At 44.9% G+C, this 14602-nt stretch overlaps 1 protein-coding gene across 2 annotated transcripts in view; it reads right to left on the bottom strand.

Moving 5' to 3' along the window:
• The window catches only part of DLGAP3 (DLG associated protein 3), a gene marked incomplete at both ends in the record, with an annotated part of 37807 nt that overhangs the window by 8685 nt on the left and 14520 nt on the right, over nucleotides 1-14602 (bottom strand). For both annotated transcript variants that reach the window (XM_082653071.1, XM_082653072.1), the window contains 3 exons: nucleotides 10432-10517; nucleotides 10898-11211; nucleotides 11487-11700. In XM_082653071.1, coding sequence (XP_082509197.1) covers nucleotides 10432-10517; nucleotides 10898-11211; nucleotides 11487-11700 — 614 coding nt within the window. The remainder of the gene's footprint in view (nucleotides 1-10431; nucleotides 10518-10897; nucleotides 11212-11486; nucleotides 11701-14602) is intronic.

The raw sequence follows: 14602 nt of genomic DNA, 5'->3' as shown, positions 1-14602 counted from the left end.
CTCACAGCCAAACCTAATCCTAACTCTAACTGATCCATTTTCAGGGTAGTGAAGTCCAAGGCTTATGTCCCTATTTAGTTTTGGATTTGGCAGTATCTGCTGCAGTCTTCACCAATCGCTGCAAACACAGGAGAGAAACTGGCTTCAGTTATGAATCATCACTAATTCGTAACAATGCCTTTTACAATATTTTCTCCCCAAGCCTTTTAACACGGTTGAGGAGGCCTCCTCCCCTCAAGTCCTTTAGGGTGACAATGCTCACATTCCTGATGATTCTGGAAGTTATCATGGTTACTTCTGGGAGATGTTTCTCCTGTGATTCTCTAAGGGATAACACAAAAGGCTCTGGGAAGAAACTGGCTTATCCCATGAGACATACTGTCCAAGGAATGATCAACATCCAGGAGTTGTCAAGAAGTTTTGCCAGGAGTATTTGGCAGCAGGCTGGCGGGGGGGTGGGAGGGAGAATGGGCGTGGACATTTCAGCAAGGCTCAGCCATTATAGCAGCTCCCTCTCTGAGAAAGCATCTAAGAGTTTAAACATATAATCAATCAGGAATCCCCAAGTGCACCACCGCAGGCTGGGGGCTGTGACAGTGATGCCGAGGTGGGGCTAGGGTGGGAGTTGAGGAAGAGTCGTGACCATCCTGGAGTTGACGCTGAGGAATAGAGGCAGTGTCCACACCCCAGGCTTGTGGTCAGTCAGCGACTCGTTGCTTTTGCAGGACTGCTCTTGGAATATAACTTCATGAGGATGGAAGCTTCCTGTTCTTTCTGCACATTCCCTTCCCAAGGTCCCAAAGCCGGAAATGATCATGAAGCTGAGGGAGGGGTGGACTTCCAACACAGAGTTCTCCAGGGAGCCCTGGTTGGGCACAAGGGGATCTAAGTAGGGTTGTCAGATAAAATACAGGACTCCCAGTTAAATTTTAATTTCAAATAAATAACAGATAATTTTTTTAGTATAAGTATGTCTCAAGTACTGTTTGGGAAGTACTTATACTAAAAATAATTCATTGCTTATCTGACAATCAAATTTAATTGGGTGGTATGGTGTTTTTACTTGTTTACTTTGTTTTGTTTCTGCTAAATCTGGAATTTAAGATAAGATCTTAGTGGCAGGGATCTAGAAGTGGAAGCTACAAGGGGATCTCATGATTAGTGAGAGAGGCAAAAATCACATGGTTTTGATGTTCTCAAAAGGCCCTAGGGACAGACTTCTCATGTCCATCAATGACATTTGATGCATTCTTTTATCATGGCCCACAGTGTGCTGGGTCCGGGAAGACAGGTGCTGTAGGATGCCCTGAGATGGGGGTGGTAACTGTTTCTTAATGATGCTCCCTCCCACCACAGGGCCTTAGAACCTGCTGGGCCTTCTGCCTGGAACACTCAGCTCCCACTTTCACTTTGTTAATTTTTGCTCCTCCCTCAGATCTCCACTCAAATGTCACATTCTCAGGAAATCCATGCCTGACCCCTCTGCCTGGGTCAAAGGCCCCTATTACACACTCTCATAGTGTACACACCTCTCCTTTGTGGCTCCTTCTCAGCTGTACTTCTGCATCACTTAAGAGGTTCTTAGATTAACATGGCAGCAAGCTTCACAGGGCAGGGGCTGTGTCTGGCTCTGCTCACCTTTGTATCTTTGGTGCCCAGTACAGTACTTGACAGATAATATAGGGTTATAATAAATGTCTGTGGACAGATGAATCTTAGGTGGAGGTGCGGTGGACATGGAACTGAAGGGGCACCAACTCCAACCCCTGTCTATTTCTAAGCCAAGTCACCACTGATGATGAGCAACAGAACGGACCCACAGACAACTCCCAGGTATAAAGGGCTATAAATCTGCACTCCTCACCCTATAGGTTAGCAGGGAACACCTGAAAGGCAGAAAAGGAGAAACTTTTCCTCCCCAGCAATTTTTTTAAACCAAAGTACAGAAAGAGAGAGAAATACTGGGACCAGTGAGACAGAAGCAAGGACAAGAGAGTCCAAGAAAATGGGGTGGCAGTGGGTGGGGGGCTAGGCCTGGATGTGTGCCTAGAAGGGCTGCTGGTATTCGTGGCTCACTTTTATGTACCAGCTGGGGCATGGTGTGCGGTAAGTCAGACTTAAAGTGCCAGGGACATAAGGGAGAGAAAGGACGGTGCAGGTGTATAACTAAGGATGCCTTCAGCAGACAAGCAAGGGAGCCTGGCCAGAAAGATGCGCCAGATTTCTTCTCTCCCCACCTGTCACCCCCTCTGGATTCCCAGTGTGATCACCTGTCCCAAGCAATCCAGTTCTTTAGACATTTATCCATAAACCTTCTCCTCTCCCCTGCCCACCCCTCCAAACCTCCCCAAGCACCTACACAAGACCAAGGAAGACCTCATTCTCTGCCTGTCCCCACCCTTCCCTGACTTCACTCCAAACGCTTCCAAAATTGGTCCCACTTCTCTCTGTAACTGCTGCTGACGACTGATCCATGTAGTGGACTGGACTAACTTAGGAAGTGCCCACCCACCCCACCCCCATACCTATAGAAATGCTGGATCAAATAGAGCCCAAAAGATGGTTTTGCTACAATGCCAAGCTTGAAAGCAGGAAAGAGACATCTTCAGGTATCAGAAACAAAAAGGAAATTCAAAACCTTAGTGGTGAAAGGGAACCGAAGCCAAGTGAGCCACAGGACTATGGGCCAGATATATCCTAGAGGCTAGATGGTAACGCCCAGGGAGGATTAAAGGAGAGACCCCAAGCCTCTGCATCCTGCGGACCTGGAAGGAGACCCCGCGCATAAAGCCAGCAGCCAAAAAAAAAAGGTGGTTTCATTTACAAATGTGGACTAGAAAATTCATGTCATGATTCAGGTATGTGGCCTGGAAGTAGGATGCTGAGAAATCAGAATATTAAGGCTGCTCTGGTTGTGGGTACGGGGTTTGAATGAGTAGTACCAGTGAAATACAGAAACCTCAAGCTGAGATATTAACTCTAAAACTGGTCCCAAGCTCAAGCAATGCTTGAGCATAAAGGAAATTGAACCCAGGAGGAAGCAGTGGGCAGTAACAAGCAATAGTGAACACATAAATTGTTAAAACATGTTTGTAAATCCAAACTATTAAACCATAAAAGATATAACAACAACAGATTCTTTAAAGGGTTTTAAAGGCAGGGTTTTTTAAAGAGGTATAATCAAAATACTAGATAAATATAACATGGAATGGGAGAAAATATTTGCAAAAGAAGCAACTGACAAAGGATTAATCTCCAAAATATACAAGCAGCTCATGCAGCTCAGTAGCAAAAAAACAAACAACGCAATCCAAAAATGGGCAGAAGACCTAAAAGACATTTCTCCAAAGAAGATATACAGACTGCCAACAAACACATGAAAGGATGCTCAACATCACTAATCATTAGAGAAATGCAAATCAAAACTACAATGAGATATCACCTCAAACAGGTCAGAATGGCCATCATCAAAAACTCTAGAAACAATAAATGCTGGAGAGGGTGTGGAGACAAGGGAGCACTCTTGCACTGCTGGTGGGAATGTAAATTGATACAGCCACTATGGAGAAGAGTGTGGAGGTTCCTTAAAAAACTACAAATAGAAGTACCATATGACCCAGCAATCCCACTACTGGGCATATACCCTGAGAAAACCATAATTCCAAAGGAGTCCTGTACCACAATGTTCATTGCAGCTCTATTTACAATAGCCAGGACATGGAAGCAACCTAAGTGCCCATCATCGGACGAATGGATGAAGAAGATGTGGCACGTGTATACAATGGAATATTACTCAGCCATAAAAAGAAACAAAATTGAGTTATTTGTAGTGAGGTGGATGGACCTAGAGTCTGTCATACAGAGTGAAGTAAGTCAGAAAGAGAAAAACAAATACCGTATGCTAACACATATATATGGAATCTAAAAAAAAAAAATGGTTCTGAAGAACCTAGGGGCAGGATAGGAATAAAGACGCAGACATAGAGAATGGACATAGAGAACGGGGAGTGGGAAGGGTAAGCTGGGATGAAGTGAGAGAGTGGCATGGACATATATACACTACCAAATGTAAAATAGATAGCTAGGGGGAAGCAGCCACATAGCACAGGCAGATCAGCTCGGTGCTTTGTGACCACCTAGAGGGGTGGGATAGGGAGGGTAGGAGTGAGACGCAAGAGGAAGGGGATATGGGGATGTATGTATACATATAGCTGATTCACTTTGTTATACACCAGAAACTAACACAACATTGTAAAGCAATTATACTCCAATAAAGATGTTAAAAAAAAAAAAAGTGCTGACTCAGGGCTGGAAGGCATGGGAAACACTGGCTCTGCCCTGAAGGAGGAGGAAGCTGCCTGTTGCCAGACACACCTGATGGCTTTCACACTTTGATGGCCCTTGAGATTGCTTTGTAGAATCACTCTTTTTTTTTACCAATAAAGGAAGAATTTAAAACATATATATACATATATATATATATATATATAAAAAACATGGAAAATGGGAGGAGGGAGTTAAGAAGGAAATTAAAGTATACCAAGGTTCTTGTTTTGTGCCTATTTCAGGATAGAAGTACTAACTAATTTTAGACTTTATCAGAGACATATGAAATTAAGTATATTTGTTTAAAATTTGAGGGAAATCACTACTAAAACGTAAACTTCCAAAGCAGTGGAGGGATGGAGGGAACAAGAGAAATAAAGTCACCTTGATCGGTTCAATAGAGGACAGAAAAGTAGGGGAGGAGGAAAGCAAAGAAAAAGCGTGTCCAGGGCTTCCCTGGTGGCGCAGCAGTTGAGAGTCCGCCTGCCGATGCAGGGGACACGGGTTCGTGCCCCGGTCTGGGAAGATCCCACATGCCGTGGAGTGGCTGGGCCCGTGAGCCATGGCCGCTGAGCCTGCGCATCCGGAGCCTGTGCTCCGCAATGGGAGAGGCCACAACAGTGAGAGGCCCGCGTACCGCAAAAAAGAAAAAAAAAAAAAAAAAAAAAGCGTGTCCAGTAGAAAATTTTTAAAGAGATGATAGAAATAAGGCCAAATAAATCAGTAATCAAAAAATATATAAATGGATTAAATAGGTCTACTTAACTCTATTAAATAGGTCTACTTAATGGATTAAGTGGATTTAATAGGATTAAAATATATAAATGGATTAAATAGGTCTACTTTACTTAATTTTAGGAGTTTAGCATAACCTTAATGCCTGAACTGAAAACAATAAAAAAGCATGTCCAGTAGAAAATTTTTAAAGAGATGATAGAAATAAGGCCAAATAAATCAGTAATCAAAAAATATATAAATGGATTAAATAGATCTACTTAACTCTAGCTCCATACTGCTTACAAGCAACATATGTAAAACATAAGGCTATGGAAGGCTGAAAGACAAAGGATGGAAGAAGATATAATGGAAAATTAATCAAAAGAAAGCAGACGTAGCAATAAAATCAGGCAAAATCAACTTCAAGGCAAAAACCAATAGTAAGGATGAAAAGCATCCTATTTAATGATAAAAGGGCCAACCCACCAAGAAGACACAACAATCATAAGCCTGAATGCTAAATAGCATTCTCTCAAATTAAGAAAAAATTGATAAAATTCCCAGGGAAAATGACACATTCACAATCATGGTGAGACATTTTTAAAACACCTCACTCAGAACTCTTAGATCAGACATCCAAAAAATATCAAAGATAAACATTTGAAAAATGCAATTTATAAGTCTGACCATATATATGCTATGTGTATATGATGAAGGAAGCCTTGACAAATTCTAAGGAATAAATATCATACAGAATGCATTCCATGACCACAATATAGCAAATCTAGAAATCAGAAGTGAAAAGGAGCCCCTCAAACCAAAAAATACATTTCGAAACTAAAAAAAATTAAAAAATAAAAAATTCTTCTAAATAATTTACAAGTTAAAAAGTAAGTTATGATAAACTTCCTAAAGGAAGTTAGTTACAAACTATTTATAACTGAACGATGAAAACACTGCACCCCAAAACGTATGAGATACAGATACAGCAGTGTAGTTAGAAGGGAATTTATAGCCTTAAAAACATGTTAGAAAATAAGAAATAGTGTTCAAGAAGCTGAATAAAATCAAATATGGTAGAAGAAAGAAAATAACAGAGAAGTAGTAGAAGAAAGGAAATATTAAAGCTAAAAGAGAAACAATAGAGATGCTCACTCAAACCAAAAGCTAGTTTTTTTAAGACTAATAAAATATAATTTTAAAAATATATTAAAATGATAAAATATACAAACCTTGAGCAAAATGAATCAAAAAAGAGAGGTAGGGTATAAGCATGTGGTATTAGGAATAAAAAGGGGGGCATAACCTATAAATATAATAAAAATGTGTAAAATTATAATACCATGAGAAAGAATATTTGTACCCAAAATTTTGAAAACTGTCAATTTTTGTTAAATGGTCCATTTTTTAGAAAAATATAAATCATCAAAATTGACTGAAGAAGAAAAATAAAACCATAATAGATCAATAACCATGAAATAAACTGAAGCTGTAGTTCAAAAAGTTTCTCTTATCCCAGAAAGGCCCAGAGAGTTTTATAGGCAACCTTTACCAAACCTTAAGGAATAGATAATTCCTGCTTTACACACATCGTTTCAAAGAACAGAACAGAGAGAATGTTACCAAACTCATTTTAGGAGTTTAGCATAACCTTAATGCCTGAACTGAGTAACAACAATAAAAACAAAATTGTAGGCCGATATCACTTATGAACATAAATATAAAAATCTTAAATAAAATAACAGCTATTCAAAAATCCAGGAATCTATATGAAAATAATACAGCAAGACTGTGACAAAAACTGTTAGAGTCCCATTTCCCATTCTTCTCTTTGTGTTTAGCCATAAGAACCCTGATTTTCAGCTCTGCTCATTGCACATTGCTTCCCAATAAGAGACTATTCCACAGCACCTCCCTTGAAGCTAGATGCCACCACGGGATGAGTTTTTAGCCAGTATGATGTGGGAAAGTGTTGTGTGTAACTTTCAGGAAATCTTTTTTTTTTTTTTTCTTTTTTTTTTTTTTTTTTGGCCTCACCGAGCAGCTTGCGGGATCTTAGTTCCCCGACCAGGGATTGAACCTGGGCCATGGCAGTGAAAGTGCCAAGCCCTAGACCACTGGACTGCCAGGGAATTCCCGCCGGAAGTCTTTCTAAAAGGAAGAAGTGCATCCTTCTCTCTTTCTCCTTGGTGCTGCTCAGAATGCAGACAGGATGGCTGGGGCTTGAGCACCAGCTCCTTGGTTATGAGTGATATACAAAGGGTAGAAGATCAGCAAGACAGGAGGAGCCTGGGGTCCTGACACTGAACTTCTACATCCAGCCTTTTTCTTTTTTCTTGGTGAGAGAGAAATATACTGAAGTCACTATTGAGACCCTGTTACAGCCAAACTTAATCCAAACTGATAATGGGATCAAGTGGGATTTATCCCAGGAATGAAAGAATGGGTCAACATGGAAAATCTATTAATATAATTCACCACATTACAGATGAAAGTATTAAATCTATGATCATCTAGGTAGATTCTGGAAAAGCACTCAATAAAATTCCACTCTCATTTTTTATTAAAAAATAAAAATTAAAAGCTCTTAGCCAACTAGGACTAGAAGGGAATTTCCTTGACCTGATCAATAGTATCCAACAAAATCTGTTGCAGGGCTTCCCTGGTGGCGCAGTGGTTGAGAGTCCGCCTGCCGATGCAGGGGACACGGGTTTGTGCGCCGGTCCGGGGGGATCCCACATGCCGCGGAGCGGCTGGGCCTGTGAGCCATGGCCGCTGAGCCTGCGCGTCCGGAGCCTGCGCTCCACAATGGGAGAAGCCACAACAGTGAGAGGCCCACGTACCGCAAAAAAAAAAGAAAAAAAAAAAATCTGTTGCAAACATCATCACACTTATAACTGGGCCTTAGAAGATATTCACTAATGTCAGGAAGGACATAAGAGTGCTACACTCAACAGTAAACTAGAAGTCCTCTTCAATGCACTATTACAAGGGAAAGAAATTATAAAAATACAGATTTAAAAGAAATATCCTCATCTGCAGAAAATATAACTGACTATATAGAAAACCCAGCGTGATTTTCAGACAAACTTTGGGTCCTAATAAGAGAGAGCAGCAAGGCTGCTGAATACAAAATCAACATATAAAACTTAATAGTGTTCCCAGACACTGGCACTGCCCAACAGGAAAAAAAAAAAAGATCCCCAACAGAAGATTGTCCATAATGCCTTTCTTCTGGATCATGAAAAAATCCTGCTTTCTACCTCTCCATACCCACCATTACTTCCCTGAAATTCATTCTCCGCTCAGCAGCTAGTGATCTTTGGTAAACATAAATTAGATCATACCACACTCCTTATTTAACCTTTTAAGGGCTACTCATTAATTAGAATTAAATTCCAGTTCTTTATCATGCCCATGCTGTACATGACCTGGCCCCCACCTATTCTCCAATCTACTCCCTCACCATTGTCCTGTCCTGTTCCACACCAGCCACATGAATTTTCTTTCAGTTCCCAATGCATGTCAAACTCTTTCCTCTCCCAGTGCCTTCACATATGCTATTCCCTCCTCCTGGAATGCTTCCTCCCCCGACCATCACCTGAGTGTTCCTAGTCAACCCTCAAGTCTCAGTTTAAATGTCACCTGCTTAACCTAAATAAAGTTCCTTCTCTCTTAGTGCCTGCTTTTTTCTTTCATATTCCCACCATAATTGTAATAATATCACATTACCTATTATACCACAGTGTGTAATCATATTTTTACTCATGGTTTGTTTATTCATTGCCTTGACTCCCTTCTAGGCCATAACTTCTACGAAGGTAAGAGTCATGTCTTCCACATTTCCCTGAGCATTTAACAGGCGCTGTCATATGCTTATGACATAATAAGTGTTAATAATACTTATTAACAGATGCTTAATAAGTATTTTCTGAATGAATCAATCCACAAATGAATGACAGAGGTTACTGACATAGTCTGAGTCTCAGTAGAATGCCTGCTGCACTCTTCCCAGGATTCAGGCTTGTTAGGAGGAATGGGGGGACCCCCAGGGGTCTATATGGATGAGGGACCAAGAAGCCCCATGAGGGAGCAAATGGGGGCACATGGGCTTGGTTTCTGGTCCATGGGCAGCATCAGAGCTGGGGGCAGTGGTCTGAACACAGAGCTGCACCCAGCCATGACTCCTACCCCACCTCTCAAGAACTCAAGTCATAGACTTGCAGAATTGGCTTTACCGTAAAGCGCTACTTTTCTGTGATCTTTGTGGAATATTAAGAATTTGGAAGACGGTAGCTTTCAGTAATAACGGGGGCAACAAGGGCGCCTTTTTGCCGCACCCGATGGAGGCATTTACAGCTTCAGGAGCATATGGAGCTGCAGGGAGCTAGCGTGAGAGTAGAGAAAAGTGATGAATCCCCACAGGAACCCCAAGAAGTCTTGATCAGGCACACACACACACACACACACACACACACACACACAAGATGCTCCCAGGGGTTCCCAAAAATAGTTGGGGGAATTTAGGGAAGGTCTAAAACCCAACAATGGCAACCGGGAACAGAGCTGTGAGGGACTGCTTCTGGCACTCTACTTTTATTCCTTCAAGGGGTATGGCCTGGGCAACACAGATTACCACGAAACTCTTACAGCCAGCCCCAGGCAGGTTCCCAGACACCACACTTAGGGCCACTGGCCTGGGAGCACTGCAGCCCAGAGGGCAGATGGGCCACTGTGACACTGCCACATGGCCATTAAAGAAAGCATCTTCCCATAGGAAGCCAACAACAGAGGGATTCCTCCCAGTATTCCCTCCAGAGTTCTCAGTGCAAATTTTTCAGTTTGAAATTAAGGAAACACTGTTTCTGAGGCCACCTAATGCCAGAATAGTGGCATACCCCCAACTGGTTAAATGCTTGTATGAGCCGAGTGGGGAGGAGTATTATATCTGCCCGGGGCCCCTGAGAGGCAATCTTCATGTTTATTTGTTTCTTTTGGGGTTCACATACTTGTACACCACAGGAAGTAACGAGGGATTGGAAAAATCCTGTTATCCCCTCTAAAGGACAATTGCTAGAGGCCTGCTTTGCACCTACCTGCTACTTCTCCCTACTACCCCGTTCCCGGGACCACTGTATTCTCCTGTCCACCTCACAGCACCTGGGACAGGTATGGGTACAAGGAGAATTCACTTTAGACTGCCCTGGTGACACCTCCATGGAGAGCCTCTGTGGCTGCTCTGACACCTCCCCATTCAAAGGGCTTGTTCTCAGGACCAGGAAGAGAGGGTGTGCAGGGAGCCCAGGCCAGTGAGGTCGTTATGCATCCCTCTCTCCTCTTCTCCACCCCACCCCCAGCAAAGCCTGAGATATCCCCACTCGGACCCACCTCTTGTCTTCTTCCACCTGTACACCGATGGAGTGGAACTCTCTTCGACTCCTGTTCTCCGTGTCCGAGTCTGAGATAGTCTCCACCTGGTGGCAGGATTGGGAAGTCAGTGGCCAGGGCTAGACCGAGGGATGCAAGTCCTTCCCAGGGAGAAGGGCAAGCGATGCCTGAGCCCCAAGCCAGCTGGCAAATCCTGAAAAGACAATCTGCCTGAACAAGACGAGAGACCCAGGAGGTTAGATGCATCAAGGTGCCAACCTCTGGGCACCGCTCTCCGCTCGCCAGGGGTGATGGTGCCAGGATGAGGGACAAGGATGTGGGCTGGGACTGTCTGGAGCAGCCCCGTCGATGATCAAGCTAAGAGTAAGCGAGGAAAAGGTCTATATCCAGAAGGGCCCACTGACCCCCTCAATCCATCCTCAACCGGACGGGGCCTGAACTTCCTCGGCGCCTCCTCCTTCCATACCTGCACCCCGATGGACGGCCGCCACTTCCGCTGCCGCGCCAGGCTCCGCAGCTCCTCCCTGCCTGGAATGGTCTTGATGATGAGTGTGGGGGGCTTGGGGCTGGCCCGGGGTGACACCGGCGCCAACTCCAGGGTGCGCGCGCCCATGGCCGGGCCGTCCAGCCCGTCGGCGGAGCTGCAGCGCCGGGCTGGGCCCTCCGCCGCGGTGAAGCTCTCATGGGCGGAGTCGGTGCTGCTCTGGGCGGTGATGGAGATGCGGGGCGGGGCCTGGCTTCCCGGTGGGATGGGGGGCGGGGCCTTTCTGAAGTTGAAGGCTGTGGCCAGGGAAAGCAAAGACACATAGGGTGAGAAACACGTCCTGACAGGTGTCTGCCACTCCCCACACCCACGCGGTACCACGGGACCCAGCAGCCACGTGTACTCCACGTGCTGCTACCTACAGAACCACGGATCCTTCTCCCCATCATCCGACCCAGAGAGGCAAGCGATCTGCCCAAGGTCACACAGCAGAGCCGTGACCAGGGCCAGAACCGGACCCAGATCGCTCTCCAACCTAGGGCCGGGCCAGGGACAGAGGGGGCGTACTCACAGGAGCCGGGCCTCCCTGAGACAGAGGCAGGGGTAGAAAGGAGGGGCAGGCAGTCATCGTCTTGAGAGCAGCCGGCCTGGATGGCCCGGAGGTAGCTGTGGCTCCGCATGCGGAAACAGCCGGGCAGGTCCAGGGCGTCCACGGCCTGGGACTCCAGCTCCCCAAACACGGACCCGCACACGGCCTCCAGCTGCTGGTTCAGCTCCTCGCTGAGCTGGGTACAGGAGCCAGAAGGACAGTTACCGTGGTGCTGAGATGGGATGGGGGCGTCTCTGAGGCACTTTGCCTTAGGAATATATCTAGTTCTGCAGAAGCTGTGTCTCTGTATGACTCTTAACGCCTTTGGACTAAAAGAAACCCTCACCCCCTGCAAAGAAAGACGGAGGCACCTCTGCCCTGTGCTGCTCGCCAGGCCTGCTTTGGGACCAGCCTTGGGGTCTAATCTTTCCTCTAAATACTCCTCCCTCGACCCCCCCCCATGCCTCTCCCAGATGCCTAGCTCGGGTGCCTCCAGACCACCCCATCTTCCTCTCCACCTGTCCCAGCCCTTCACGTTTCTCTCACTTGACCCTGGGGGGAGAGGACCAGAGAGCTGACAGCCACCCTCCTGCCAAGTATGGGGATGGGGTACTGTAGGGAAGGACAACTTTTATTTTATTATTTATGACCAACTGCATTACAAAAATGATGGAAAGCAACCTATAGAGATAAAATGATGTGGCAGGAAGGAAATTAATGGGTACATAACAGAGCAAAAATTATCATCCTTCAAGTGTTCCAAGCCCTCCCCCACCTTCTGCCCACTAACTAGGGTTCTGGTTCAGCCTGCCGGTTCCTTCCCTGCCCTCATCCTCTGAGGAAAGTTCAGCCACTGCTGATTGAGGTTCTTGGTTTTGGTTTTGATATTTTGTGATGCAGAACCCATGGTGTTTAAAAAAAATTGAAGCAACTAAGAAAAAGCAAAACAAAAATTTTGTTCATGGAAGCATGTCACATAACACTCCACTAAGACTAAATATACCAGCGGCTGTAGCTTCATTTGCTTTATATGAGAAAACTGACACAAAGAAAATATAAAGGTAGGGAAGAAGGTGGTTCAGTGGTAAGCTCAACACCCAGAGCACAGGATGGTTGCACATTTGACCCTGAGCTTCAGAGCACCCATAGCTTCAAGGAGTATAGCTTCTGGGTTGCCCACATGGGCTATGTTGTGAGACTCAACTGGACTCAAGTGCTGGCTCTGCTACTTCCTAGCAGTGTGGCCTGGGAACATTAAAGTTTTGGGCCTCTGTTTAATCACCTGTCAAATGGGAATGATAATGGTACCATCTTCATAGGGCGATTTAGGAAACTCAGAGAAAAACAAGGGAGGCACTTGGGGCAGGTAAGCCCTCAGTCAGTGCCACAGGATGGTCTCAGGGCCTACCTGGTAGACACAGGCCACCACTCATGACAATCACACTATTCTTGTCACTGAGTCCAAGAGAAATTCCCCCATGGGTGATTATGTAGAGGCCACTGGAGGAAGTCATGGACAAGGTCCTCAGTAGCATCCACATGGTGAATGTGACAGCAAGTATCCCATGGTTGCATCTTGTGACCTCCCAGGAAAGATTCATGGCATCATATTTATGTACAGTCAACAGAGAAAGGAGTAGCTTGACTCATGTGTAAACTGCAGCTCAGTGATTCCAAACTCGGCCCCCAAAGTGTATATGACATTATATCACTAGAGTCTACCTCAAATTGAGCAGGAATTTCCATCCTATTCTACAGATAGGCAAACTAAGGCTCAGAGAGGGCAGATGAATTATCCAAAGATGCCCAGCATGTAAGTGAGAAAACTAAAGTGTCCAGTTTCCTGTCTCTCCTGCCAGGCTAACTGAGCATCAGAATGTCCTGGAGAGCTTGTTAAACCTGTATTAACTCAGTCCCCACCCTAAGGATCTGAACCCAGGGTTCTCTAACTATAAGCCTCTCTTCACCTTGGCTGCTTTGAAGGTCAGAGCCAAATTTGCTGGAGATTCAGTGATTCCAACATGGGTCCAGTAATTAAAAAGAAAGACTGTCTGCAGCTTTTTCTAAAGGAACTTCATTACAAGTGTAAAGAAATCACAGGCCATGGACAAATCAATCCAAGATCCTGTAGACATGAAGTTCTCCCATGTTTGTCCGGCACAAGCCACACTCCTGTGGCACCTGTGACTTTCACGACTCCTTGTGAGTCTACCTCTCATTTTCCTATCTCTTGACCTCTGGGGTACCAAGCACCAGTGGTACCTGAAGCTCAGGAGCTGATCTAACTCTTGCTATTTCTATGCCGGGCTCAAGATACTCCCCAACTAGAACCAATCCAGCCCAGAGGGTCCCTCTGAAGCACAAGAAAGCTTATCTAACCCTAGCAGAGAGCATTTCAGTCTCAAGTCTGGACACCAAGGATGGAAGGAATCTCACTCTGTGGCTTATATCTACATCTCCAGCCCTTTTCTCTGTGTAAAGCACTAGGCATAATATCTGGCATATAGCAGGTGCTCAATAAACATTGACTACTATTATTAGTAGCAAGAGGTTCTTAAATCACAGTGACAATACCTCTCAAAGGCCCATCTTTCCCAAGGGTTCTCAAGCTCTTGAAATCCCCACCATATGCTAGTCCCATGACCAATTCTATCCAAGGCAGACAGAAGGAGGGTGTGAAACTCTCTGGGGCTACACATATTCCATCTCTACTAGCCAAGAGGAGCTTCTGGCGTTCCAATAAGGGACCAAGACCTAAGGGAAACGTAGATTTTTATAGACTCTCAGAGGAATACTGCATCTGAGCTGATCTTTACTGTATTACAAGTATGAAATTGTGACATTGTGCTGTGAATTCTCCTATTTTCCCTACACTGCCTTCCACCCTGCTCCCCTCAACTCTCACTTTCAGGAGAGTCAAAGCCAAAGAATCCTCTTGGGAAATGAGAACCTTAACCTTTCTGCAAACCAGACTCAGAATCAGTAAATATTTCCAAGGATGTGGGATATTTAAAAGAAAATACTTTGTTTGGGTCTAACTGAAAATTATCTGTACTAGAGTTAGTGGGTCCAACTGGGGACAAGGCAACATCCTGTAT

Source organism: Grampus griseus (assembly GCF_964374135.1).
Source record: "Grampus griseus genome assembly, chromosome: 1".
NCBI lineage: Eukaryota > Metazoa > Chordata > Mammalia > Artiodactyla > Delphinidae > Grampus > Grampus griseus.
The sequence above is the reverse complement of the archived record's forward strand: the minus strand, read 5'-3'. Positions and strand labels throughout refer to the sequence as shown.